Genomic DNA, 27,334 nt, shown 5'->3' on the forward strand with positions numbered 1-27,334 from the left:
TGGCGGCCTTGCTTTGCTGATGGGGGATTCAGAGTAGGTAAATAATGGGTCTTATGGAGCCTCAGCTAGGTGGCAAATACATTAGGAGCTTGAGCTTGGCCTTGGCTATATTTACATATGACGAATCCTATACATGCAGAGGTCAATGTATTAAAATTTCGAGAGCCCTTCACTATGGACAGCCTTCAGCTGCAGGAAAGCGAAAGGCAGGATGATTGAACATTTGTCACATCGAAGCAATGAGAGTCGTCATTAAGAGAAGAGAGTGTAAAAGTACATCATCCATGGATATTGTAAAAAGGAAACGCAAAACCGTGGCACAAGAAGCCTGCCCAACCACGAAAAAAAAAAAGGGATGCTATACACCATGAATCAACAGCCATCTATCCATATATGCTGAAACCCCAAAATTAACGGAATTGAATCACTTTTGCTTCTTTTCCTCGGACTTTTGCTCTTGCTTCTGCTCGCTCGGAGCTCCCTCCGCTTCGGCCTTTTGCACTGGAGAAGGAGATTGCGCGTCAGTGCCCTTGTTAGACGCAGAGCCAGGCTCGTGGTGGTGCTCGTAAAGCGACTGGCGCTTCTTCTTCAACCTATCCTCCTCAGCTGCAACCATCTCCTTCCAAAGGTCACCCTGGCCTTGCTCGCCGTGTTCCGCCTTCGTCTTCGATTCCGCCACAGCACCAGCAGCGGTAGCGCCCGCAGCCGCGCCCGCAGATCTAGCATCAATTTCCCTTCTGACTCTGCGCCTCTCCGAAATCTCAAACGCCGCACTAGCAACGAGCACAGCAAGCGTCAAACCCTGGGCGTAAACACGAGCCTGCACCAACTTCTGCTGGCCCGATAGATAAGGGTTACGTCCGACGAGAGCAAAGCTACCAATCATGGAAGCAAGCCACGTAGTACCGACAATTGTGTATCGCTCCTGTCGAGCCCACGCAAGGGCACGATCGCCGAAGCTCATTCCCTGCAGCTCCTCTGCATGCATCTGTTCCTTACGGTTCTCGTACCATAGGCGGGACTGGTTCTGAGACATTTCGAAGGCGCGCGAGGACCGGTCAGCCGCGATGATACCGACGAATGTTCCGGATGATGTGACGAGGAAGGCCTTCATGGGGAGTGTGAGGTTGCGGATTGTAGAGTAGCGGCGGGTAGCGAGCATAACACCTGCATAGCCACCAGCTAGACCGAGGGCTGTACCGAAGGAGCCGCCCTTGACGACTTGCCTGCGATGGAATATTGGTTAGGATTGGTTCTTTGTTGGTTGAATTGAGCTGGGTTGGGTTGATGGGCTGACCGGTAGTGGGCGTCCTCTTCTTCCTTGGTAAGGAGCTTCATGGTGTGTGAGAGTGATGTTGGAAGATATGTACAGAGGTCTGTATAGAGCTGTGGCGTGGAGTGCAGAAGCCAAGCTTGGACAATTGGAAGCTTTATAGGAAGAGGGACTGCGAGAATTTTGATGTGCAGATGACGAGAGAGGGAGATATCGGATGGAGCAAAGCCCGGTGACGTTCTCGCCGCGGAGCTGTCCAGTGAGAGCGCGCGGGATCTGCCGGTGCAAACTCGGGCTTTGTCCCGGTCGTACGATGCCGACCAAACGCCGCTGCCGTGTTTTCCAGGCGCCCACTGCCCGCATTCAACGAGCAACTACTGTCTACGGAAATGGTACGCAGCTAATGGTAGGCTCCGAATTATTATTCAATTCGCCTTGCTTATTTACTGCCTTGGAGGCCTTTAATTAGTGCTTTGATGGCCCACCGACCGCCCGATACAAAAATAAAGCTAAGTTACAAGCATATGCGACCCGAAGCCAAGAAAACTACCGTCGCGTGCCACTGCCCTTCGCCGCTGCGATCTGGCGCGCCCGCATTCTACGGAATCGATCTTCTCCACTCGCTCCTAGCGGTCGCGCAAACTTGCTTTCTTGCACCATTGTCGGTCTCGGAACAACGGTGTAGCTGGTATGTGAAATTTCAGCACGCGCACGGTTCGCCAGGCGCGGAGGAAGGAGCTCGCGGGCGCGCGCCTCAGCAGTATTCTCCTGGACGGTCTTGACACGCGATGTGATTTTGCTATATCGAGTCAGTTATGAGATCGCGCAAAATGAGCGGAAGGAAACATACGTAGGATCGAACTCTGCTTCTTGGTATACTCGCTTGGAGTAGTCGTCGCTGCGCTGGAGAATGGGTCGCGTCCACTCAGCTAGCAATCGCTCGGCCATGCGCTTGATGCCGGGCTCTGGACGCTTGCTCCGAGTGTAAAACACTACCACCTTACCGATACCGCTGGCAACCAACGTTTCCTTGTTGATCGGGAGCTTGCCCAATGCAGTCAACAGGTCGCGTTGGATATTGTAGGCCGGAAGCGATCCATCGTCTAGCGGCTCGAGGAAGAACTTGACTGCCTCCAGCAGATTGATTTCTGGGTCGACCAAGGTATTAACGTATTGGTTACGGTTGAGAAGCGACACGACCTCAGGAAGCATCTTAAGCTTGTGCATAGCTGGTTTGCCTTCACGTCGGTTGATGGCATCCATCTGGGCCGCATGGGTCATGCGCTTGCGCATCTCCTCAATCTCGGCATCTGCCATTTGTTCCAAATCCTATTCACGTTAGCAAATGGCCATTGTAACCCAGAGCAGGTGGTCGGCGCAAGACATACAATTCCATCCTGCTTCCTAGCCCTTCTCTTCGTTGGCTTCTTCATCGCCTCATCCATAGCACGGTCAAGGGCTCTCCGTCGACCTGCGTACTGTTAGCGCCTTTGCCCAAACCATGAAACATCGCAAACGACACAAAAAACATACGCGTAGCAGGATCAAGTGTCTCATCATCCTCCTCAACCTCAACCTTCTTGGGCTTCCTCCGCCTCCCTCCAGTGTCACCATCACTTCCACCCTCTTCATCATCCGCATGCCGCCGGCTCTTCTTCCGTCGCCCTTCTTTCTTCCGTCTAGATGACCCCTCTTCATCTCCTGTCCGCTTTCTCTTGTGTCGCCCGATAAGCTTCAAGTTCTCTTCATCGATATCCAATTGCGGACGATCTTCAATATCCACATTCTCAGGATCGAAATCCTCGAACTGCGCCTCGTCTACTTCAGAGAGAATGGACTCGTCATCTGAGCCGACGAGGTCATGTTCATCAATATCATTCTCGTTTTCGTCGCCCCCCTTATCTTGAGCCGGTTTGGCGTCACTTTCGTTGGCATCAGCCTCGTCGCCTGCGCCTGGGGTCGGCGGCTGCACGGCCTCTTCTGCATCTTGCTTCGATTCGATCGGCGGGGTGGTCGCCGTAGCGGTTGGCTCTGGACTCGCAGACATGATCAAAACGTCGTTTCGAGTCGCTTGTGTGTTATTCGGGTGTTAGAGATGAAAGGGCGAAAGGAGAGATGAATGGCAACCGTCAAACGGTCGAGTAGGATCAGGACCAGCCTCCGAATTCAAACCACGTAATCGAGAAAAAAAAAATAAGAAGGTAAGAAAAGAAATACAAGTTAGAGAAGCAAATCGAGTCTCAGATTGAGGTGTTATAGACCAGAAAGAGCAGTGGCAGGAGAATGGATGAAAGAACCAAGGTCAGAATCGCATCGGGAAGCTCGGCGGTGTTGGGCGGCAGAATTTGCCCAGCTCGACTTTTCGTTCACTTGCGAGCTACGTTCTTGAGAATCAATAACATCTTCAATAACTACACTGCTTTTCTCTCTTTCATTTCATCTTCCATTTTCACAAAATAACACAATATGTTTGCTCCAGGTATATATTTGCTGCTCTGCTCATGTTTCTTACCTCCACTAACCCACGCGTAACAGGACCCGAGCCCTCTAAGGAGGAAATCAAGGTACATACAGACCGTTCCAACCAGAAGCGAAAGCGAAATCGAATTGCACAAGGCTATTGAACAAACACTAACTCGGTATTATAATTTTTAGGCTGGCGAGGCCCAGGCTAACCAGACCGTCCGCATGGCCGTCACCAGCGGAGTCCTCCTCTACCTCTGTACGTCACCTTTGCACTCTGAACCTACAACCCCCAGAAAAACCACGGAGCGTCCAATTCCCAGTATCTAAGCTAACTGTTTATGCCTCAAATAGCCCCCTTCGCTATTGACTTCGTCCAGAAGTTTCTGTAATCCTACCACCCACCTACACACGCTATTCGATGTGATGTGATGAGACGAGGCGAGACGTGAACGGAGAAGAGAACTGAACTGAGCATTTCGGCGCATCTTATCTCTTGACTTGGCTTGTTTTGGGCCTGGTAATTCAGGAATAATGTATTATTATTGTACATTCGTATTCGATTTTCTTTTCCAGTGATAAATTTAGAGGTGGTTTCATGGCTTCCCTCAATGAAATGACAAATGACATAAACTCCATGCTCCGAATAGTGTAGTCAGGCGTGCGTCAACTGTAACCAAACCAAAAGCATGAAGCGAGCCGCGGTGTGCAGAAGAAAGAACGGGAATATATTGAAAGAGTAAGGGCTAGTTAAGCGACTTTGTCGCTTCCTCGAAGTCCTTCTTCACGGACTCCATCTCCTTTTGCAGATGCTGGATCTGGGCGTGGTAGTCATCCAATACCTGTGAGAGTACAAATTAGCGTTATGAAAATCAAAAGCCATGGAGATATAGTGAAAGGCGGTACCTTCTTAGCTATCTTCATCGTATTCTCGTCCAAGTCATCCTCCTTCTGCGCCGCAGCGCCAGCACCAACACGTTCCATTTCCGTCTGTAGTCGTTTGGAGTGTTCCCGGATCGCCAGCATACGAGCCCAGATTTCCTCACCGCGGCCGTTGAGCGAGGGATCGAACACAGACCGCTCCAGTTGCGCAAGCTTCTTCTTCAACTCTTCCTCGGCATCATCCATGGCGTAACCCCTGTTACGGAGGACCTGAGTTTTGGCGGCGAGCGATAGGCATCGCTTGCTGAGGACGAGATGTTTCCGGCGGCAATCAGCGATCTTAACTGAGATTTTCAGATCGTGTCGAGAAAGCAGCTCCGTTAGGCAGTTATTGATCTCATGCAGGCGCTGTTGCATCATGGTCAAAAAGTCCATCTGTCGCTGTGCACGCTTGCCGAGTTCCCAGAATCCGTGCACTGAAACAGGGACATAGCCTGAGTCTGGTCGACTCCGTAGCGCATCCTCCCATTTTGTCTCATCGTCCTGCGGGCCCGGTTGGTAAAAGGGTGCGTTGTCCTCTCCAACATTATTGTACAGGTACGTCCGGAAAGGAGAGGCCCGATTGTTGTGATCCCACTTGTCTTTGATGATGGTCATTTGCATTGGAACTGTCCGGTGAACGCCCGTCACCGCGCGCCCCGGAGACCATAGACTCGATCCCTGGGGTTGCGTCGACTGTCCGAGCTGCGGTTGTTGCTGTTGTCCTTGCTGTTGGCCACCACCCAGTAAAGAACCACCGCCACCGAAGAGACTCTGCTGTTGTCCTTGCTGTTGCTGTTGCTGCTGTGTCTGGCCGAGTCCTCCGAAAAGACTTCCCTGTTGCTGAGGCTGCTGTTGCTGTTGCTGAGTTCCACCTAGATTACCACCAAACAAGCTTCCTGCAGGCTTCTGCGGTTCCTGTCCACCCCCCAATGGCCCTCCAAACAAGCCAGTCCCCGTCTGCTGCTGCTGCTGCTGCTGCGGTTGCTGCGGTTGCGTTTGTCCGAAGAGCGGCTTCTGCTGCGTAGTCGACCCAAAAAGTCCACCACTTTGCTGAGGCTGCGGTGTCGTGGTCGACGAGCCAAAGAGACCACCTCCCCCTGTATTTTGCTGTTGCTGCTGCTGTGTCCCCGTGGTTGCACCTCCGCCGAACAGGCTCCCTGTCCCCGTTCCTGTTCCCGTTGTCCCACCGCCGCCAAAGGGGCTGGATTTACCCGTGTTCGAAAAGAGCGACAGGGATTGGCCAGGCGCTTGTTGGCCTCCAAAGAGCGACATATTGAATGGGTGTAGCTGAGGCTGACGCGCTCAAGCAGAATTGTTATTCGGTGTGCTGCGTTGGTAACGAAGGAGCAGCGAGAGAGCTCGAAAAATATGAAACAAAGACGAGTGACAACGAAGCGCGAAATTGGTTTTCCTTTAATTCTGCAGCCGCAACGTCTCAGCGCCGCATCACCCGGAGGACAGGAATCAGAAAATGCAGCGTCTAGCGAGATGAATGCTTAGCTTGGGCCGACTAGTAGATACTTCTTCCTATCGGCGGCAGCTGTTGTGTTTTGGCAGGTGTCACGTGAAGCCGAATCCACCTCACACAGCTCCCAGCAGAGTAAAAGCCTCAGGCAGCAATATATCCAATCCCGTGACTTCCAGGACAGCGACAACCCGAACCAGCCAATCAGCGCATAGCAAAAACCGATGTCCCAATTCCCGCTCCGTCCGCAACTCAAGCTCCCCCAAGCCCTCCTTCCAGTGTATAGAGCCACGCAGCGATCATTGACCCGCGTATTCCACGAAAAATCACTCACAATGTCGCGGAGAGATCCTCAGTATGGTTCCCTATCCTCAATTCCTCGCTCTGAGGTCTGTTCCCGACGCCCGCGCAGTGTCTAACCTTCTTTAATCACAGGTTCAACCAACAAAACCTCTACGACCCGACGCCTATGCCCAATGGCGTCCCTAAGGTTGCGGAGATTGGAGCTACTTCTGCGCCACTGACCAGCGCTGCTTACTTCATTGGAGACCGGTGCAAGGCATTCAACGATGACTACATGAAGTGCAAGGACGAGTCGAACGGGCGGGGAGAGGTTGAGTGTCTCAAGGAGGGCAGGAAGGTGACCCGCTGTGCGGCCAGTGTGTACGTTTTTACCTGTGGATCTCGCTCCAACATAAGGATATAGAAAGTGTGGTTATTTGGCTGCGTGAATGCTAACCACAGATGGTACCTCTACAGTATCAAGGATATCAACACGCACTGCCTCCAGCAATTCAACACTCACTGGCAGTGCCTGGAGAACAACAACCACCGACTATGGGAATGCCGCAAGGATGAGGTGGAGTTGAACAAGTGTGTTTTTGACCAGCTGGTACGTTATTCGCTGTCACATACCCGCCACCGGCCGCAGTGGCTCGTTCTGGCCGATACATATATTATATGGCCTGTCGATCCGGAAACAAATCTAACATGTCCGCGCAAAAACAGGGCCTCAAGAAGACTATCCCCGGAACCCCCGAGAACGTCACCCCCGTGCATCTCCGACCTAAGCAGCTGTATGCTTCTTTCCCCGGACCGCAATATTAAGCAACCTCTGCAATGCAAACGTCTTGTTATAATTAGAGAAAATAAATGCAGTGCCAATGGTTGTTGCGGGTCTCCTGTGTCTTTTATTAGTTTCGCTGTTATCAGTCTCGTGTCATGGTCTGGATTTGATCGGGATGTATTTATGTACATATTAGCATTAGGAATGTCGTTTTTCTTTTTATGTGTGAAAACTAATGTCAGGTGGAAATGATAGTATCATGAATCTGACTGAGTATCTGAATCTATGCTAGAATACAGAAGGGTACCCTCTACCCGATATCATTGACAAAGGAGAGGTAAGAGAAAGAAAGGCACAAGCAACCAGAAATGATCCGTATAGATTGTCAATGAGACTCGTTCAAATGCAGACATATGTAAAGATCCAACATGAAATAGATAAAATATCCCAATAAGAACATGAAAAAGGAAAGCCCTCTATTTAATATGTACTTGAACAGAATATACCAGCGAAAAGGGCCAAAGAGGACGGAGGGGGAGTAAGGGAGTAAGGGAGTAAATGCTTCGGAGGCATGTTGATGGATAGCTGACGAGACCAATAATAAATGATTCAAGGAAATGGTATATATACTCTCCTCATACCCCTCAGAGCCTTCAAGCCCTGCAATCGGGTCTTCACGGCGGACCACCCGGCCTTCAGCTGCTCCTCGAGCCGTGGATCCCGACGCAAGCGCATCCAGATCAACAACATCCCCAATACAGCCAAGTCCCAGATGATCTGCCGGAGGGTCACCCAGACCAGCCATCGTAGCCAGGCCCAGACGCCTGATCTCCGACGGGCAGACAGGGCGCGTGCTTCCAACTGTTCGCGGGCGGCGGCAATCTCGGCGGTCATCTTGGTCAAGGCCTGCTCGACTCTGCGGCGCCATCGCCGGCTATCGACATCGTCTTTACCCTGCTGCATTAGCATGCCTCCTTGATATAGAACGTTTCCCTTCTCCTCTGCGCTTGGGTCTGGAACTGGGTCTGGAGTGTGGTAGTCATTACCGTTATGGTTGCGGTTGCGGTTGCGTTTCCGGCTCCGGTTTCCATCTGGGTCGTGGTTTGTGTATCCATGTTCGTCATCGTCATCTTCTTCAACGACGCCGCTTACTTCATCTTCGTCCTCATCATCCTCATAGAGATTGGCCTGAGCCTCGGCATACTCCTCCTCATCTTCGTCCTCGTCTAGATTTACATCGTCTTCGTCGTCAACTGTTTGGTCCGACCCTTGTTCGCGGTCGTAGCTTTTTCGCGCCGCACGCCTTTGATAAATCTCATCGGGCTGGCTAACAGGGCTTAATACACGCAAGCGAGAGTCCCCGCGCGCAGTTGACGCTAGATACTGATACTCTGGGTGATGCGCTAACTGCGCACCGATGCTCCCATATGATGACTGCGGCTGTGGTATTGAAGGAAACCCAGTCGATTGTACGGGGCTCGACGCTGTCGAGGAGGACATATTCGACTTGACCTGATCCCAGACGAATTCGAGTTCGGACACGAGCTCGCGCGCCTCGGCAGTTTGTGAGGCGTAAGTGTGCATTGTGTCAACAAGGGTTGAGATGTATCGCCGTTTGGCCTCTGTGCGAGATATACCACGTTGAGCGAACCACGCATCCCTGGTAACGGTTATCAAAAGATACTTTGTAATTTATAAAGTCGAGGCAAATCGGGGACGTACCATTTCTCACATTCCATATAAACATCTGCTGTATTCCCGACAGGTCGGTCCATCACCCCTTCGACATCCCCCTCTGTAGAATCCACGTCAGCTCATGATTCTCCTAGGTCAAAATCGGACCCAAATTATAGTAAACTCGGAAATCCCATACCCATGCTCTGCTTGTATAATCCATAGAGTTTTAGCCGCTCCGTGGCCGGCGGCCGCGCTGTTCCGGTTCGGGGGATGCGTTTGACGGTGTTGAGGGCGTGGACGAAAACTCGATCTATAAATCATCACTTAGACCTCATTCCCCAAGAGTATGTTGAAAGCAAGAAAAAATCAAGGGATCACGCACCCACTGAGTCCGACATGGTGTGAATTAAAAAGGCTCGGGGTTGAGCTCGTGCTTCATCAGAGCGGGATTGCGCATCGATGTGGGCGCGACACCCTCATGGAGATCCGTCGGGAAGATAATATACACGATAAGACGGAATATAACGACAGAGAAGAGCAAGGCTGTTCGGTCAAATATAGGCAGGCCCTCGTCCAGCTTCCCCAGACTCGGATTGTCTTGCAGTTTGAGGTTCGGCGGAGACGGAGAAAGAGGGGAAGCGATCCACGAGAATGCCGGGGGAAGATGGCGAATTCGTCGAATCTCGAACTGAAACTGAGGATGGAGCAGAAGTCGGATTCCAGTTCAGACGCGAAGAGAGGCGTAGGAGCGAGTGGTGATGACTGATAGGAGCGTTGTTGATTGATTTGGCAGGCAGGCCGTTGGGTCGCTCGATCAGTTGAACCGCGGTTCTCGGAGGCGTCTGGGCTGCCCTTCTTCCCCCTGTGATTGTCATGCCCCGAGCCAATTTGACAAGCAAATTCTGGGGAAATTACTTTTATTTTTTACTCCTGATAGTACTGTTCGATTCACTTACTCATTGAATAACTTGAAATTGTTGTTGCAATTAATTTACACTGTACAATGCCTCTTATCAGGCTTCTGGAGTCTACCGTTTTTCCTCGACCAGCCCAGAACTCGCCCGCTCCGGGTCCACTGCTGGCTTCCCCGGGACAACCCCAGGTGTATCCTCAAGCTGATCCATAGGGACCGGCGGGCCAGTGAAGTGTTTCCGCGCATACGCAAAGTACCAGGTAACACTAATAGTCGCGAAGCCTGCAAACACCACGCTCGCATAGTTCATCGAGGCCGCATCGACAGGAAGTGAAACCGGCATGCAGAACAACACCACAGCCAAACAAATCCATAGGATGGTCAAGATGTTGATGGCGTATCCGAACCGACCGAGCGAAAAGCCGGAGTTCTTGACTGCTTTTCGGCCACGGATCACGGAGATGAAAATCGGGAGCCCGTACGACGTTGATAGACAGATGGTGGCAACGCCTGTGAAGGAGTTGAATGCTGCGGTTGAGCCAAAATAGATCAGACCGAGCAGGGATATGACTGCTGTTGAGAGGATGATTGCCCATACAGGGACGTCTAGTCTCTTATTGACTTTCCTCCACAGTCGGAATCCGGGGATGGCACCATCACGCGCAAAGGCGTATGTGCATCGGCTAGCCGCCGTCAGGGAGCCGATACCTGCAAACATCATGATGCCTAGAATCAGGAAGAGTAGGCCGAACCCGCCTCCTGCTGAGCCTGTCACGGTCTTGAAAATCAGCCCGACCGGTTGTCCACTCTTGACATTAAGAAGCATCTTGACATTCGGCAGCACAAACAAGATTGGAATCAAGTAGGCCAGTCCAGTGATACCAGCAGCTACAACAGATAGTACAATTGCTTTCGGAACCTCACGCTCGGGGTTCTGGACCTCCTCACTCATCGCAGCCACCATACCATAGCCAGTCAAGGTATATGCGGCCTGCAGTAATCCAACGAAGAAAGCCCACCCAGACGGCCTAATGCCTGTTAGCAAGCCCCATTCCAGTAGTCATATATATATGCCCGGAGAACAAGGAAGACAATACATACCACCCACTCTCACTCGCATCATAGTGTCCAAAGACGAACTCCCCATTCCTCCTATCATCCGCCATACTCAACAACACCACCAAAATAACTAGCACACTGGACGCCGTCCAAAAGATACATACCTTATTAATGAGATCCAACCATCTCGCACAAAACACATTAATCAGAGCACAAGTCCCAATCACCGCCCAAAACATGAGAATGGTCTGCCATTCATTCGCAACAAACGACTCATCCCACAGCGAAATCGCACTGAGGATCAACTGCGCCCCGCCAAAAGTGATGCTCAGCGTCACCGTCCAGTTCCCGACAAGGGTCAACCACCCGTCGATAAATGACATCATCGGCGCCCATTCTTTTGTAGACAACATCGCGCTCCAGTAGTATACGCCGCCGGCGGTTGGGTAGACGGCGCAGATCTCCGCGAGGGACGCGGCGATTGCGATTGAGATTAGGGTCACGAGGACCCAGCCCCAGAGGACGGAGACGGATTGCCCATCTGTTAGGGTGATGTAGAGGGTCGTACTGAGACCGTAGGGCGCGGCCATGATTGCGAAAGAGCTGTTGTTTGCATCTGATTAGTTTGCTGTTCGCTATTCTTGGGATGGCTCTGTGGAGCGGAAACGTACAGTCCGAGGATACTCAGCATGCTGAGATTGCGGGGAAGTTCGCTCTTGTAGCCCATACGGGCCAGGGCCTCGTCGGCGCTGGGGTCTTGAGGCATGGTGGGCGGATAGAGCAAAGGTATAGCAGGATGGATATTATCGAAGCATGAAGAAAGGAAGGATGGAACAAACGCCTTTTGAAACAATGGGAATGGAAATCTGACAGCCGGGGAAGGAAAGAAGAGGCAAAGGAAATGCGGAGGTGGACCTGAAGAGGGGAAATCCAATACGAGAACCGTGGACGATCAATGATTTTAGGCAGTCTTCACGATTATCAATGTTGCATCGCTGCGAGTCGCGTTTCCACTACTCCGGTCTCGGGCAATCCCTATCTTCTATGACGCTGATAGCGAAGATAAACGCGGGTCGGATCATGCAATATTACATCCCCTTGCATTAATGCACTGATAAGCTGCAGACCTGCCTCCGAGAAAGACAGATTAATGTGGGCCGCAGCGCCAGACTGAACCATGGTGCACTCTCAAACATTAAATGGACTTCAACAACGCTACATTTCAGAGTAATCTACAGGGAATCGATTGTATATATTCATTTATTCATTCGTAGTTATCATTTCCAACATACATCACGGCGAATTGTCACTGAAAAGTGACGGCTGCCACATCTATCGGTCATCCACATCACTAGCGAGCACGTTGCAACATGCCAGTTCCTCTATGGACAAAGATGAGCGCCAATATAGAAGAAGAGAAGAGGGGTAAGGGTCTGAATTGGGGGGAGGAGGGTAGCCAAATGGGACATGAGGGGAGGGACGACAGGAGGGAGGTAAGAGTAAGGAACAGCCAAGTAGCAACAGGGAACAATGGGAATTCGGGGGGTATCAAAAAATGGGAAGGTGTATTGGCACATGAGACAATTCGTGATTTTCTCGTAGAACAGAGAAACACAAAAAACCATTGATCTTTCATCATCTCTGCTTTTGCTTTTGGTTCCTCTTTTTTCATTTGGCAGCGAATGAGGGTTATTTGAAGTCGGCGAGGAAAAGAGTTCGTCGTGATAGCAAGAGGAAAAACCGAAATGGGGTGACGGTAGGTCCGAATACACTCGAAACCGGGCAACACCCAGACATCTCGTCATAGGCAAAGGGAGCGCACGCCCGGTGCCGCGTGGTGTAACGTGTCAGGCGGGCAGCAGCATAATCGTGGCTGCCATATGGCCCAAGGCTGTTCCTTCTCCCAACCGTCATTATTTGTTGCCCATTCTCGAAAAGTCGAGTGGTTTTCTTTTTTGAAAATGCAAACAAAACACAGGGGATATATAACAAGTCCCTGAGCTGGACCATAACCGGCCCAGTTGGCGTCAACTGCTGATCATAGCGTGTCATGGCGGCTCGGGGAATCGCGAATGAAGGGATCCTGTGCGAAGAAACGAAGGACACAAAAATACAAACGCCCGTCATGCAGTCGTCAATCCTAATAATAAATCGTTACATGTTGATGCAGTTACGGCAGCATGCAAATATAGCATGAGCTTGTCTATAAGCAGTCACAGTCAAGGGCTAAGAGCGCCACCAAGGTCGTCGGGGTTGTCGAGGCCAAACCCAGCCATATCGACAGAGTGCAATGAGCCCGGTCCACCACGACCCAAGGAGATATCAGACGAAGCATAATCATGCTTCAGCCGTTCGTGAGGCCCAAAGAACGGTCGACTCTCTTCGTTGGGCGTATTCCCATCGCCAGCGGCCCACGGTCCATGTTGCCAGAATCGAGTGTTGGCTTGTTGGTCACCAAACAGGTCATGATGGTCGTGGTGAACTTCTGTGCCGTGGTTGGTGAAGTCATTTGGTGAGTGGAATCGCAAATGCGACCGGCTGAAATTTGAGCATGGTGAATCTGCCCGCAAAGGGAAGTCAAGACCTGATAGAGGCATGTCCTCTACCGTTGTTATATCAATGGTCGGGTTCTCAGCTTGCTGGGCCAACGCCGAGGCGAGCCGGAGATTCGAGGCGGAACTCTGCCGGCTATGAGGTGCCGACCGCTCCATGGCTCGTTGCACAAAACTGCCACACGTCTTGAGAATCTTCTCCTGGTTCTCAGGGGAGAGGCTGGCGAAGTAATCATTCGCTAGCGAAGGCATGGGCAGTTCTGGCTCAGCACGGGTAAGACCAAATGTCGTGCGGGCATACTCGGTGAACCCCGAGGGCATATCGTAAGGAGATTGGTATACAGTGGGAGCCTGCTCACGCTGTTGCTCAAGATATGCATACTTCTGCGGTAGTTTGGGAGCAGCCCCATTGGTCTTGTTGGCCGTTTCCTGCTTCACATTTTCCGATTCTTTCTTCTGAAGCACATCCAGGCGGTCGCGGTGGCTGATGAGAGAGAACCGCAGCATTTGCAATAACCTTGTGACTTCTTCGGAACGCATGTTCAGGGGCTGTACTGGCAGAAGTGTTCCATCGGGGGCACGGGGGTGGACGCGTTGTTGAGCCATGGCAAGCTCCAGTTTTTCGAGGCCATTGCTCGGCGGCACCGAGCCCATGGGCCCCAGGAGAGTTTCTACGACCAATTCCGTACTGACGATGGTATACCCGGCGAAGACATTGGCATGATCGGTGATTTGTGCCAGTCGACGACGGGCAATGATCTCGCGGACGCCGGCAAAATTATTGACGGTGAGGTGACTGTTATTGGTGGTGACGGAGCCGTTCGTATTCTGCTGCTGCTGCTGATGACTGTGTTGCTGCTGGGATTGAATATGGGCTTTGGTGAGTTGCGGGTACGGAGCATGACGGGCAGATTGATTGGGAAGAGAGCGATAGGCTGACGGCATCGCAGAAGCAGCAACAGCAGCAGAGGTCGGAGCAGCGGGAGACGAGCGAGGAGGAGGGGCAAAAGAAGGGCGCTGCGGCAGCGATGGGCGGGAGGCAGCAGCAGCAGCAGCAGCGACAGCGACAGCGGAGGCGGTGGTGGTGGCGGCGGCAGAAGAAAGGAGGTGAGGATGAGGGGCAGTCAAAACATAAGGAGGCAGGCGCTGGTGGGGGTAGGAGGGGAGTCGGGCCATCACGGCGCCAAGGGACTTGACGCTGTCCAGGAAATTCGACCGCGGGTTGTGGATGGGCACGCTAGGGTTGTGCGTATATTGAGCCCTACACTCGGTCGATGACTGGCCCAAATAATACCAGATCTGTTCCATCTTGTCCAGGTTGACCTGCACCATTGGTGGGGCAGAAGGACGGTTAGTGCTGTCCACCGTCTCAAATTCGGCCCACTGGTACGGAGATCGCCCGTCGCCAAATGGTTTCCCTGCCACAGGCAGTGCGGATTCCAATTCCCTCCGAGCTTCGGGCTTCCGGGCTAAATGCGCGGGAAGTGGTTTGATGGCTGCCGCCAGAGGGGCGAAGTTGCTCCTTCGTACAAGGAGCATCCAGCGGTATGGTAACTCGATTACGTCCCTGAACCATGCACCAGTCAGCTTCATGGGATCCAAAATAGGAAAAAGGCAAACAAATCACCCCACCATAGATCGGAGGATATGGCGGGGGAGGGGGGAAGTTCTACTTACCCTCGTGGTAGCACTTTGACCAGCAAAGTGCGTTCCGTGGGTCGGTTCTCGAGAACCACCGCTCCGCAGATTTCTTTGTCGACCTGGAACTGCAAAAGATTGCCGATAACGAGGTGTCGAGCAGTCTCGATCAACTTACGGTCATTGTCCAGCGGCTCGCTGCTAGCCATCCATGACGGTTTCTTCTGGCGGTGGTATTTGCACTTCAAGTCCACACTGGGCACAGAGTACTGGTTTCCATCATCCGCCAAAACAGTGACCGCGCCCTCTTCCACTTGTACTCCTGCTAGAAGCGCACAAGTGGCATGATAAGACCGCGTACACTTGCCAAAGTTGCATTGGAAGCATGCCCCACGCACCTCACGACAGAAGAGGCACTTGAGACCCATGCGAGCCTTGGGAATATGATCAATATCGCACACAACCTCTTTGCCAGATTCGTCGCGAAGAACGCTAGTCTCTTCAGTGTACAAAGCACACCGCCGATGGACGTGAGATTTTCCATCCTCAGTGGGCAGCAAGTCTTCATAGTCTAGATCATTGGGGCACAATAGGCAAGGCATTTTCTTCGGGTAATCCACCTTCACGCGCTTGACCTTGGTCATATCGCCATCAAGCTTGCGTTTACGGCCACGAGTGGAAGTCTTTTCCGGCACACTACGCGGAGGCGTGAGGAGATCAGAAGCACCCTCAATTGCGTCGAGGTCGCTATCGAATTCGGCGTAGAATTCAGGTGTCGCTTCGCCACGAAGTTTACGCTCGATATCGTCCACATCAATCCAGACACTGTCGGACTCGCAGTTGCACTTCTTGGCGACCCGACCGTAGTCTAGCCACTTCTCGGTCGCAAAATTAACGGACTCGGCGCAGTTGTATCCAATGTTGTATCCAGAGTGGTACCCGTAAGGATATGTAATCACAAACTCGCCCTCATAGTGTACCATTTTGTTGACTGTGATGCCGTACTGAGACTTGAGGAGACTAGGCGAGACAAGGTAAGTCTTATGGCGGAGAAATTGGTCACAAGTCTTTGCATCGCTGGGCCAGATGCCTAAAGTTGCGGTTAGAACTGCTGCCTGTATCTCACGGGTAGGCCGCTAGAAAGTAAAGATACTCACTCTTCATTGCCTGTTCAAACTTCGGAGCATCCTCTTGGGAGATACTATACCACTGTTTAGGAGCGCCAAAGTGGATGTAGTTGATACTGTAGAGGTCCACGTCCTCCAAATGCCACGCGAATGTCGCCTTCCACATGCCCAGGTATAAATATGCAGTGTTGACACCGGGGACTTTTTGCCCGATGACGTCGAGGAGATTCGGTAGCTTCGCAACGTTCCACTCGGTTGTGTTTTCATCAAAGAGAGAACCTGGCATATCTGCACCATACATAGGGTTGTTGAACATAAGAGACTTCCAGTAAGCGGTTTCTAGCTCTTCGCACCGTTCGTAGGTATAGTCTTGGTTATCATGAATGCGGTAATCGAAATCTTTGTAGGCTTCTTCATCAATGTGGTCGATAGTCTCACCCTTGTTCTGCTTCCTTCGCGCGGTTACCGACTTGGGCTGTCGTCCCTTTGGCTTTGGCGCAGGCAGCGACTCGCCGTCGCTGAGAGCTTCGAATTTCGCTTCAACGGGGTTCGATTCAGGCGAAACTGGTGTGGGCGGACCTTCCTGTTTGATCTTATCCATACTGTCGTCCGCAGGGGGCTCTTCTTTTATTTTGACTGCCTCCTCCTTGGCCTTCGACTGGTTCGATCGCTTAGGCGGGCGTCCAGGCCCTCGTTTTGGAGTGTCGGACCGCGTTGTCTGGGGCTTGGGAGCCGAAGGCGCACGGTTAGCACGTTCTTGGTTTCTTCTCCTTTCTCCTCGGCGAGCAGGCGGTTGGTGGCTGCCATCTTCACAGAGCGCTTTCCACTGAGGTAAGTTGTAAGACCTCTGTTTCTCGATGTTTGCCTGGGTATAAGTTCCGTGGGAGCCGTGGAATTCCTGCATGATTGGGTTCTTCACGCGGATCTTCTTGACTGCTTCATCGTGGGCCGGAAGGGCATCGCTCCTGGAGAAGACGAAAAGGTCAATTAAGATCATAACCTGGAGCTCCGTCAACCATACCATTCTTTGGGTGGGATGACCTTGACAATTCCTGAGCGCATCCCATATTTGTCGACTTTGTTGATGAAGGCTTGGAAATCGCGGAACTGGTTCATCGTCTACACGAAGCTGTGTTAGCCAACAACAGCACAAAGCTGGACTCTTGTGCAGTGAAGCGACATACAGGTTTGAAAACAGGAATCTTGCCGCCCCCATAGTAATGATCCGGTTCAATTTCCTCATCTTCATCTTCCACCGATGGAGCTTCCTGGGCGCCTGTAGTTTTCGAGTCGAGCTCTAGGTCGGACAGCTCGGAAGGAGCTCCATCCGGTGCGTCCTTTTTGCCGTTGACGCTGTGAGGAGGTGTGATCGAAGCCGCATCAGTCGCAGGCCCGCCCGCGATCTGTTCAAGAGGCGGGCGATCAATTGTTGCAGCCATCACCATGCGAGATATGAAAATAAGAGTTGAAAGAGTTCGGGAGGAAGTGCGGATGCCGTCGTCGAGAATGCGACCGCTGATCGACGGCAAATATTCAATCCCCAGCGGTCGGGGAAAACGATGAAAAAGAAATCGGCAGACGTTTGCTTTCTTTCTTTTTTCCCCCTGGTCTTCGTTATCTGCAGAGGTTTATGATTGCCGGACTTCGTTGCGATGGTCGGGCTTTGGTCCAAACGATAGCAACGATAGTTGTCGGAATAAGAGAGCGTGTGAGATAGCGATGCTGAAAAGATCCCAGTGACCCTGGAGTGAATTGCTAGGGTAGGCCGTTTCTCATTGATGCAGGAAGGGGGTTGGAAAAAGGACGAACGCAGCCGCAGGATACGAGATAAGGAACTGAGTCCCGACGGCCGAGCGGTCGACTGAGCTAATTAGCGAGTTAATGATGAGATGGGACCCGCCGACATGAGATTAGTCGAGTGTCAAGTAGGTAAGCAAGCAGGTCGCAAAGCACAGAGCACAAGGTCGTTCCTCCTCTGAGATAAGGGAATGGAGCGAGGATATTTGCGGTGGTACAGGACGAAGAAGCAGCAAAGGATATCCAGTCAACACAGGCGCTAGCTCGTCGACAGTTGCAGAGACAAGAAGTTGTTAGTGGAAGGGAAAGCCAAAGCAGGGGGAGAATCACGTCGGAAGGTCGAGAGTGTGGAACCAGCGTCTGGCCTGATTTGAGGAGCGGCACTGGACATGGAAAGTGGAATGATGAGTGATGCGCAGCCTGGGCACTCAGGCATCCGACTAGGCAGGATCGGGGATAGTCTAGACCGGCTAGTGTATTCCTTACGTACGTCGCTGTAATTCAGGCAGATCACGACAGGCGCTCCGGTGTCGGGGGTTACCAGGGGACCAAAGGCAAAAATAAGATGCCTGCAATAATAACAAATTATGAGCTAGGAAATAACATGAAACTGCACTAGCAACCAAGTAGAATTTCCCCAACAACTATCCATTATCCACCAGTTACGAATGCGATTAAACCACCGGCGATTCGCAAACTCAGCCTCAGTCACGTGGCGCACATGACTGGCCGGCAAATTACGACATCGTCATCGTACCGCCGGGCGGTGTGGGCGCCGGAAATAGCACGGATCCTGGCGGACTCTCACTGAGTCACTCGCATGAGAGGCAGAGGCACAGACCAAATCCTGAGACGACTGGATTGATTGATTGATAAGTAACACCCACGCTAGCCATTCTTACATGCGATATTCATGGTATGATCTCATCATCCAATCCCATTGGACAGCAGATCCCTGGGCGGCAAGAGCTTCTGGAAAGAGGAGAAACAGGGGCGGGAAGGGGTTGTAGTTTGTAACTTGGTCGGTTAAGGATATTTCCAAATCCCCAACCACCGGCAGCCTTCCCTTCCCGACTTTTGCCAGGATCCGATCAACTCAGCTCCTTCCTGGCCTGCCTGTTGTGTTTAGTGCAATGGTGACAGCACGGTAATTGTGTGAGTAATCTTCCTTAAAGTTCAACTCATGCATCTGGTGCATCTGCGTGGCAGAATGGCAGCAGTGTCGTTGGCTTATGCCTGCACCGCACGGACACCTCTGCGGCCTTCTGCTCTCGATCATCGGTCGATATTCCAAGATCCATTTTCCTGCGTCCTGCGTTGACGCCCCGTTTCCTCAATGGACCGCCTGCATGCTGTCGGGTTGCTCGGTTTGCATTAGGCTGATTTGGGGATAAGGTGTGAGGTATCACACGTTTTCCACGGCGCTTGTTCCTTGGTTTTGCGAGTTTTATGGAGGTAGAACTCTACGCTAAGGGTTAGGAAGTAAAAAAAAATAATAATGATGATGATATGTTGAAAACTTAGATCATTCAGCTATCGAAAAACATGGCTAAACATGGCTCAGGATCCAACTTAATCCAAATAACGCAACGTAGATATCCAGAGTCCCATCCAGGTTAATATTCATTCAACCGTAGCTTTTTGCCGACAAACCGTCGACGCTCAGGCTTGTCGCCGCCCCGCTCACGATCAACATGCAATCCCTTCAGCGCATGGAGGAGCATCCCTGCATCGAAGAATCCATCTAGACAGGTTTTCACGTTAGCCGCCGACATTAACGCAGGTCCAGGAGTGGTGTAACTTACATCCGCCCATACCATCATCTTCCATCTCCCCGCTATCGGTCGTAGGCGTCTCGGTCCCGGCCCGCAGATGGCCCGTGTCAGTACGGACGATGCGACCCCGGCGTTGATCGCGCTGGACCCGCTCTGCAATCATCTCCATCTCGCGGGCGCGGCTAGTTCGGGGGCTTGCTGGCTTGTGGTTCGTCGCGCGCAGCAACTTCCGGATCTCGAATAGGTACGACTCGAGTGTTTGCATCAGGCGCGCGGTCTGGCGGTGCTTGGATGAGGCGCAGATCGAGATTGATTCGTCTTTGATGATGTATCCGATGCCAAACCCATCTGCGGACGTCGGCCCGAAACCGAAGTGCCGTAGGGACGGGTTGCCGCAGTTGGACGATGAGAGGACCGTGTTGTTGATTTTGTCCCAGCCGGGATCGTTGAAGATGGCGGGGGTTGGGGGCACACTGCGCATGGCCCGGCTGTATCCGCTTGTGGATGACAACCCATCTGTCTCTGAGATAGACGGAGACCTAGGCGATCCGTTCTCCAGGGGGCTTGTGTAGCCATTTGATCCTTCGTCGACGCTGTTATTCGCAGAAACTGGGGCCTCATCGAAGGATCTCTGCCACAAGGTATACAGAGCGTAGAGGTGACGGTCCTGCCCTTGCCCTTTAGAGCACTCCTTCGTGGTGGCAGTGTGCTTTTCCGTAGCTTTCCGTAGAGCATTCACCTTGTCTTCAGCAGGATTATCAGCCCAGAACGTCTTCAAAAAATCGAGCGATTCGTTCGTGACGGTTCGGATAGCTTCGGTTCGCCCATGTAGGAAGGACTTGGTCATGGCTGGTTCGTAGGTGTTCACCATCTGCCCATAAAGTCCGTAGTAAGCCGCCTGGAACGCCATCTGAACAAACGCATCGGGAGAAAATCCCATAGACGTAATAAAGTTCTTTCCATATCCATTGAAGTCAAGCACTTGGAACTCGTGTTGCTGGAGGAGATCTGCGAGGTGTGATTCGGCAAAACGGATGGCAATACTCAACTCAGGCGCCATATCCCACTCGAGTTTCCGCGGTGTCGGGCTAACATCACCAAAGCTTCGAGGATCCCGCTTGGATGGGTCGGGACTAGTTGTTGCCCATAGGCTTGGAGCTTTACCGTTGATCGTTCGTGCGAAACGAAGTATGGTGTCCGTGTAGACATCACTGGCGAATCGGAGAACAGTATGGCCATCCACACCAGTGTGTTCAAAGTTGATTCCAGCACTGCCGTTCTTACACACAATAATCTGGAGCTTGTCGTACCATCTGTTCGTGCAGGTACCCACTTGCACACCCTTTTCCACCTCACTGGTACCACAGAGCATGTTGGCGCAAAGCTCAGACGTGTTATGCGGCTCAGTATCATCCAGACAGAGGATAAACAGAGCGGTATCGACAATGTTGAGACCCTCAGCATTGTTGGAGTGCTCATCCTTAGTAAGAACTTCTCTCAGTCCTGACCACACCTTGCGGTTTTCTGTACTGAGAACACCCATGGCTCCCTTAGCCGCCTCCTGGATTGGGGTTTGTTCTGCGTCTGCGAGAATCACCTCAAGGTTCATTGCGATATCCCTTTCCGTCATTATTTGGTCGTGGTTTGCATCGAGCACATCGAACCAGTAGAACTGACCGCGGCACATGACGACAATGTGTTTTGCGTTAGGATCTTGGCTGATAACGCACCCATTTTCTGTGGGCACACGCGAAGTGCCAAAGAGTCGGGAGTATTGATACATGCATAATGGCGTTCCTCGAACGGTATCTGGTGTTAATTCCTCACGCCGGACAGCTCGCACGAACGATAGGGCTGAAACCACCAGGGATGATGCTCTAGGCACCTGGTCATTTCTCGCGGGAGTCGGGTCATCTTCTAACAAGAAGAACGGATTGAGGTTGAGAACAACGGCTACAAGAGTCAGTCGACATGTCTGACACGAGTGGTGGGACCAAGTCACTTACGGCTGTCATAATTCAGGTAAGAGTCATACCCTATTAGAACCAGTTAGTTTCAGGATCACTTAAAGTTGGGGGAGCCCACGCACAAAACTGCTCAATATAACTTGTTTGCGAAGAGGCATATTTTTGCAGTTTCTCTTGGAGGGCGGGGCCATCGGATTTGAGAAAGTCCCGCACTGCGGCCTTAGATTCTTCATGCTCCTTTGCTGTTTGCAAGGGCGACAAGGCGTCCAAATATTTCCGACATGTACCCTCAAGGTCCGGGATAGGTAGCTTTGGAAGAGAATCTTGATGTTGGAATGTGATTCCACCGCTCCTGTTGGTTACTTGGTCTGTCAACCCTCCATCCACAGTTGTCGGCTTGATTTTCGGCTCGGAAGCCGGATGGGAGCGAGGAGACTCCATCGATACTCCCAGCGGTTTTGGCGCTGTAAAGTAGCGAACTGCGGTTGACGAGTAGGTCATCGCGTTAGCTGATGAAATCCACAGATGTTATGGGATCGATTAATCGTAACGACAAGCGAGGAAGGTTGGAATGGAAAGCAAGCGTAAGGCGCTTCGGTAGAAGTAGTGACAATCTTGTAGGCAGTAGGAGGGCATGGAGATTCAATATCTCATGACCGCATCAAATTCACGAGGGAGTGGAAATGCCGACCTCAAGTAGAACGAGTAGTAACGGAAAGTGTAGTAGAAGTTGAGTTTATGTGAAAAGGTCTAAGGCCGGGGAGAAGAGTGTTTATGAACGATAATGGGACGAATATATGGAAGTTCCCAGGGCCCCTAGGGTAGTACACGGCTCCGCATATGGGGAGTCAAGGCTGAGGGGGAGAGGTGGGGATGGGCTCGGAACAACGGGCAAAATCGCAGCCTAGAACGGAGGAAGGGACGCTTACCAGAGATAACTGATAAGTGACAACGCCTATAGACAGCCGGGATCCTTCGATGCGGTGGATCGTGTCTATTGCGGCCGGGTAGAGCTGGGGGCCCGTCGGCGGAACGGATGCGGTGCCAACGCAGCTACTACTGTACTTGGTAGTAAGTCGAATGTATAGGCAAATCCGAGTGCCAAGAGATACAGCTGCGTCCGCTCAGTCGAAGAACAGCACAGAGCAGAGGAAATCCGAAATAAAGGTCAAGGTGGTTTTGAGATGAGATGCTAATCAAGGATTCTATTTGCTTCAACCCGTAGGAATAAGAGGCAAGCCCAGATGACGATGTGTGACGAGCGATATGTCATGCGGAAACTTATATCATGCGCGGAGGAAGGGAATGTACCAACGGCTTGTCCCGTACACAGCCAATCCTGATAATCGGATCAGAGAGTCAGCAAAATGGAGATGCGATCTGATCAACCGAGCCGGCACTTGAAGAATTAGCTTAAAAGAAGTCTATCGGTCCCGAAGGCTTTCATTCCTCAATGATTCCGTCAAAACGTCGGGTCAATCAAGTGCCAAAGCGGCAAAGCTAAGCCAGTATACCGTCAAAAGGACTGGACCCCGGACAGGACGAAGCTTTCCTCGGGCGAAGGGAGCCCTCTTGAGTCGCTGGGATTCTTTCTGGGTGCGGGGAGATCGCTTCGGGTCACGTGTTTTGTGTGGAGGAGATGCGATGACATCACGCATACAGTCGCCGCTTGCGTCTCTCAGGCTCTCTATCTACGTTACCTAGGGATACTACGGTGGTACAGCTTATAGAAGCTCCATGTACAAAAGCTCAGGTGTTTCGAACGTTCATCATGTTTCTTGGTAAGCCAAAACACGCTATCCACGGCGCCATGCACACACACAGATAAGGAAAGCAGCAAAGGTGGAGAAGACGAAATGTTTCGGATTCCTGTCGATCGACAAGCTCGAAGAGTGGTAGAATATTCACAAAGAATAGAAGATAAAACGACATGTACCAGGCGTGTGGCGCAGAGAACCACAAAACCTTGCATCATCGCGTACATAACACAAAAGCTCAATATGCAGCTGGAAAGCCACATAGCCGGCAAACGAAGGAAATTTGAAAAAAGACTGTCCACAAGAAAAAATCTTGAATTTCAGATTTTGTCATGTATCGAGTTCAGTGCCCACGACTGACAGGTATACAACGAGCGCCCAGCTACAACAGATAAAAAAGTCAAATAGGCTTAAAACAGCACCAACTGCCCCCCAAAACTACTGTTGTGGTACGAATGGCATCCCGTCAGTCAAGTGCGAAAGACCTCGCGCTTATTCGGCCCTAAAGAGGGCTTTGCCAAGAGGCTTGAGGATGTTGTCACCGTATTCGTTTGGCACGTTTCCTGGAAAGTATGTCAGATCAAAGCAAATACATCACACATTGTAGGTTGGCCACATACCTGCGGGGCTGTAGTTGCACACTGTGAAGGGCAGGGCCTCGGTGGAATCAACATTGCCAAGCGAGTTGCAGACAGCGGTAGCGCAGCCGACCTCCTTGGTTCCCTTCCACACGATCTGAGAGAAGTGGCCCCACTTTTCGAACAGGGACATGTCGGGGGTGGCCTCTCCGTAGAGGTTCTCATAGTAGCCCATCTCATCGTTGTACATCAGGTTGGAGATCATAACACCAACTTCATCTGCCGAGGTACCATAACCGATGTTCTGGCCGTAATTATTGGCGTTTGGTGCGATATCTCTATAAAGGCATTAGCTAAAGGGAAACGCCAAACGGAGGAAAGAATCATTGGGGCTGTCCGTACGTGTCGTGCTGGTAAACACAGCGGGAGGCGAGGACCTGAGCACTCTTCTCAAGGTCTGCTGACCAGGTAAGGGCGTCAGAAGAGTGGTTGGCGCGGTGAATGTTGTGGCTCTGGAGGACCTTGCCCTGGTAGCCGTTGGCAGGAGCGGGAGCTTGGGTCTGGGCGGTCTCTTCGGTGCTGGTCTGGGTGGCAGACTGAGTGGCAGACTCAGTAGGAGTCCAAATCGACTCCCAGGCTGTGGACCAAGTCGTCTGTTCAGGCTGTTCAGTCTGCTCAGGCTCCTCGGTTTGAGCGGGCGCCTGGGTAGTGGTAGACTCGGCAGTAGTAGTGGGCTCGGCAGAGCTGGTCGAGGATTGAGGGACCTTAATTTGGGCATTGGGGACAGAGACTGTAGTCGAGACAGGCGCGGCGGTGCTGGTGGGTCTAACAGTGATGGTCTTGGTGATGGTCTTGGTGGTCCAGTCGGTCACGGTGGTTGTGGTCCATGTAGTAACGTAGGAAGGCTTAACCTCGGAAGGGTTCTTAACCTCCTGGGCCACGGCACCGAGGGCGCACAAGGCACCCAAGAACATTGAAGACTTCATGACGAGAAGCTGTTGGTTGCACTTGAGGGATATTCACGAGTTGTTGATAGGCTTTTCCCACAGGTCAATTGTCTGCGTCGATCGAACGACTTCACCAGGAAGTGACCCGAGCGACTGACTTGATTGATTGATTGGAGGCGAAAAAGCGACCTTGCAATTCACCCAGACGGAGATGGATGAATTGAGTATAACGACGTCGTTGGGAAGTGCAGATCAACTGCAGGGGATGGAGCGTTCAGGGGGTACGAAGTCCAGTCGTGGAGTGGTGATAAATGAATGACAGCCTCGAAGGACACTTTTTAATGAGTGGAAAAAGCGTACCGAGACGGATAGGGAGCAAATGGTTGGGGAGCTGGGGAGAGGAGCGAGGGAGAAGAGAAAAGGCGAGAGAAGACGAGGGAACTGGGAGGTCGTCGTAATAACTAATAAGGACCAAAGGCGATGGTCGAAGCTTGGGATGATCGCAAAAGGAGACGACGGCCAGTGGGGCTCAAGATCTGGCTGGGGATAATCAAACGCAAATTAATTCATTATACGGAGTCCGCGCCCACTGTTTGATGAGGGAGCACTAGTATTATACTCATCAACTTGCAGTCGGGCTGCGAGGTGGCTATTATCTGCTTTGTTTTACAACGTGGTTCTCTCCTGCTGGAACCGTGGAAATGGAATGCCTGCGACTCCTTTTTTTTGACCCGCGCACTGAGCGATTTAACATGCCGACGATCCCTAGACCACGCATTCCCAGAGTCTGGGAGAACAATGTCCCAGCCTTCAGCGAACCCAATTGTCACAGCACTGCGAACCCCAGCGCGTAACCGTCAGTTAACGAGTATTCAGTACCAGAGTCAGCCATCCAGATCTCACAGCATCCGCCGGGTTTCAAACGGTGGCCATTAGATGCAGGGACGCCTCTTGTTTCAGGTACGGGGATATGGGGCCAATCACATCGCCACCGCGGGACAACAACGCACAGCGGACCGCGGTTCAGGGACAGGCGTCTATTGATGATTGAAGTACACAGGGTCTGTCGATATTGACGCTTCATTGTGTGGTTCTTCTTTATTCTAATTGCCCGGTCGGCGCAACCAGAATATTCTCCGACTGAAGACGCTGAGCTTGATGAGTTGAAACTTGAAAGGAGACCCGGCTGCAGAACGGCTCAGTCCCACTGCGGCGCTAAAACCTGGTTAATTTCAGGGGACTCGCAAATGATTAACCACCAAAACTTGGCACTCGGCAACCGCCTTGATGTTTCATCCTCTGGCCGCTGCGCCCACACATTGGCTCCATCTTCTGACTTCTGCCCTCAGGGGTGAAAAGTCGTCCACCAAACCCTCCAGACTCGGTGATGATCGTCGAGTCTGGACTGCTTCTTCTCTTTGGCTTCATGTTCGCTCGGGAGCCCTAGACCGAACGAACTGACGTCCTTGGCGTACTTTGACCTCTGCTGCTTCTCCGGACATGTTCCTCTGCTCATCTGCTGTTACATCGAAGAACGTTGGCAACTTGGCACCGTAAGTTTTCGATCTCTAGTTTCTTTCACCGGATCGTCTAGTGGCTTGTCCGTCTCCGCCCCTCATCTGTATCCTGGGTTATCTACATCTCATCTCAGAATCAGACATGGTGTTTCAGCAACGCCATCAGTCAGATCACAATCAGAACCACGCGACCTTGCATTCGTAATGTCCCCATATTATTGTCGTCTCGAGACGGCGGGGTCGCTGCCGATGTAGGCAGATACACCCGAATGGATTTGATCACAGCATACCAGGACAAGACCCCCCCCGCCCCTTAGCGAGGAACCTGTTCGGGCTGGATGTGTGCTTGGAAGTTTGGAAGCATCTGGCGAGTCATTTCAGATATTGCGTTGCTACCAGAGGGTCTGGCGGGGCAGTTCACTGCGCCACGTACACTGTGTCCAATTTCCCCATTTCCCAAGTTTCTGTTGGGTTTTCTTGTCACGTCCGAGATAATCTCCGCGGGCGCAGCTGGAGGCACATCATTGTGCCGCCCTTGTAAGCCAATAGTCTGTTTAACTCTTCTTCTCGTCGGCAAACTCAGCCGTAGGCAGCGTTATTCCCTTCGAGGTCCTCCTCGAACAACGATGTATGATTACCTGTCTGTGGGTGAGGGGGTGAAATCAGCACAGACCCGGCTGTGGCCTACCTTTGGGAGAGACGCTCTGGATCCTGGGACTGATATGAGCCTTGGTTGACAATGCCCCATGTCAACCGTTGCGCAGACCAGAACGTTAAATAACGATGACTAATCGATGCTGAACTGCAGTCAACTATGGGTTCATCTGCTAATATTCTAA

General features: G+C 51.9%; 10 protein-coding genes across 10 annotated transcripts; 1 reads left to right on the forward strand and 9 right to left on the reverse strand.

The window, feature by feature from the left end:
• Positions 1-424: 424 nt before the first annotated feature.
• On the reverse strand, positions 425-1,338 carry APUU_50711A (HIG1 domain-containing protein; the record flags this gene model as incomplete). Its single annotated transcript, XM_041705738.1, has 2 exons — positions 425-1,226; positions 1,298-1,338. 2 exons carry the CDS (start codon positions 1,336-1,338, stop codon positions 425-427), a joined length of 843 nt encoding a protein of 280 aa, XP_041558194.1.
• Positions 1,339-1,819: 481 nt separating this feature from the next.
• IWS1 (transcription factor SPN1) lies at positions 1,820-3,320 on the reverse strand (the record flags this gene model as incomplete). Its single annotated transcript, XM_041705739.1, has 4 exons — positions 1,820-2,072; positions 2,124-2,602; positions 2,662-2,744; positions 2,807-3,320. The coding sequence occupies 4 exons, from the start codon at positions 3,318-3,320 to the stop codon at positions 1,820-1,822; spliced, it is 1,329 nt and encodes a 442-aa protein (XP_041558195.1).
• A 1,162-nt stretch (positions 3,321-4,482) lies between these two features.
• Positions 4,483-5,932, reverse strand: APUU_50713A (putative nucleoporin; the record flags this gene model as incomplete). Its single annotated transcript, XM_041705741.1, has 2 exons — positions 4,483-4,578; positions 4,643-5,932. The coding sequence occupies 2 exons, from the start codon at positions 5,930-5,932 to the stop codon at positions 4,483-4,485; spliced, it is 1,386 nt and encodes a 461-aa protein (XP_041558196.1).
• Positions 5,933-6,460: 528 nt separating this feature from the next.
• APUU_50714S (coiled-coil-helix-coiled-coil-helix domain-containing protein) lies at positions 6,461-7,232 on the forward strand (the record flags this gene model as incomplete). Its single annotated transcript, XM_041705742.1, has 4 exons — positions 6,461-6,480; positions 6,561-6,788; positions 6,885-7,017; positions 7,134-7,232. The coding sequence occupies 4 exons, from the start codon at positions 6,461-6,463 to the stop codon at positions 7,230-7,232; spliced, it is 480 nt and encodes a 159-aa protein (XP_041558197.1).
• Positions 7,233-7,800: 568 nt separating this feature from the next.
• Positions 7,801-9,266, reverse strand: APUU_50715A (acyl-CoA-binding domain-containing protein; the record flags this gene model as incomplete). The annotated part of the gene is made up of 4 exons (XM_041705743.1): positions 7,801-8,851; positions 8,914-8,986; positions 9,065-9,178; positions 9,251-9,266. 4 exons carry the CDS (start codon positions 9,264-9,266, stop codon positions 7,801-7,803), a joined length of 1,254 nt encoding a protein of 417 aa, XP_041558198.1.
• A 630-nt stretch (positions 9,267-9,896) lies between these two features.
• APUU_50716A (putative GABA permease) lies at positions 9,897-11,606 on the reverse strand (the record flags this gene model as incomplete). The annotated part of the gene is made up of 3 exons (XM_041705744.1): positions 9,897-10,809; positions 10,883-11,443; positions 11,512-11,606. 3 exons carry the CDS (start codon positions 11,604-11,606, stop codon positions 9,897-9,899), a joined length of 1,569 nt encoding a protein of 522 aa, XP_041558199.1.
• Positions 11,607-12,191: 585 nt separating this feature from the next.
• On the reverse strand, positions 12,192-12,512 carry APUU_50717A (uncharacterized protein; the record flags this gene model as incomplete). Its single annotated transcript, XM_041705745.1, has 1 exon — positions 12,192-12,512. One exon carries the CDS (start codon positions 12,510-12,512, stop codon positions 12,192-12,194), a length of 321 nt encoding a protein of 106 aa, XP_041558200.1.
• A 547-nt stretch (positions 12,513-13,059) lies between these two features.
• On the reverse strand, positions 13,060-17,602 carry APUU_50718A (putative jumonji family transcription factor; the record flags this gene model as incomplete). Its single annotated transcript, XM_041705746.1, has 5 exons — positions 13,060-14,959; positions 15,070-16,120; positions 16,188-17,122; positions 17,179-17,276; positions 17,342-17,602. 5 exons carry the CDS (start codon positions 17,600-17,602, stop codon positions 13,060-13,062), a joined length of 4,245 nt encoding a protein of 1,414 aa, XP_041558201.1.
• A 1,968-nt stretch (positions 17,603-19,570) lies between these two features.
• Positions 19,571-22,137, reverse strand: APUU_50719A (choline/carnitine O-acyltransferase; the record flags this gene model as incomplete). Its single annotated transcript, XM_041705747.1, has 4 exons — positions 19,571-19,698; positions 19,760-21,682; positions 21,736-21,765; positions 21,819-22,137. The coding sequence occupies 4 exons, from the start codon at positions 22,135-22,137 to the stop codon at positions 19,571-19,573; spliced, it is 2,400 nt and encodes a 799-aa protein (XP_041558202.1).
• Positions 22,138-23,945: 1,808 nt separating this feature from the next.
• Positions 23,946-25,017, reverse strand: APUU_50720A (CAP domain-containing protein; the record flags this gene model as incomplete). Its single annotated transcript, XM_041705748.1, has 3 exons — positions 23,946-24,016; positions 24,074-24,369; positions 24,434-25,017. 3 exons carry the CDS (start codon positions 25,015-25,017, stop codon positions 23,946-23,948), a joined length of 951 nt encoding a protein of 316 aa, XP_041558203.1.
• Between the last annotated feature and the right edge of the window lie 2,317 nt (positions 25,018-27,334).

The sequence above is a fragment of the Aspergillus puulaauensis genome, chromosome 5 (assembly GCF_016861865.1).
Source record: "Aspergillus puulaauensis MK2 DNA, chromosome 5, nearly complete sequence".
NCBI classification, from domain to species: Eukaryota; Fungi; Ascomycota; class Eurotiomycetes; order Eurotiales; family Aspergillaceae; genus Aspergillus; species Aspergillus puulaauensis.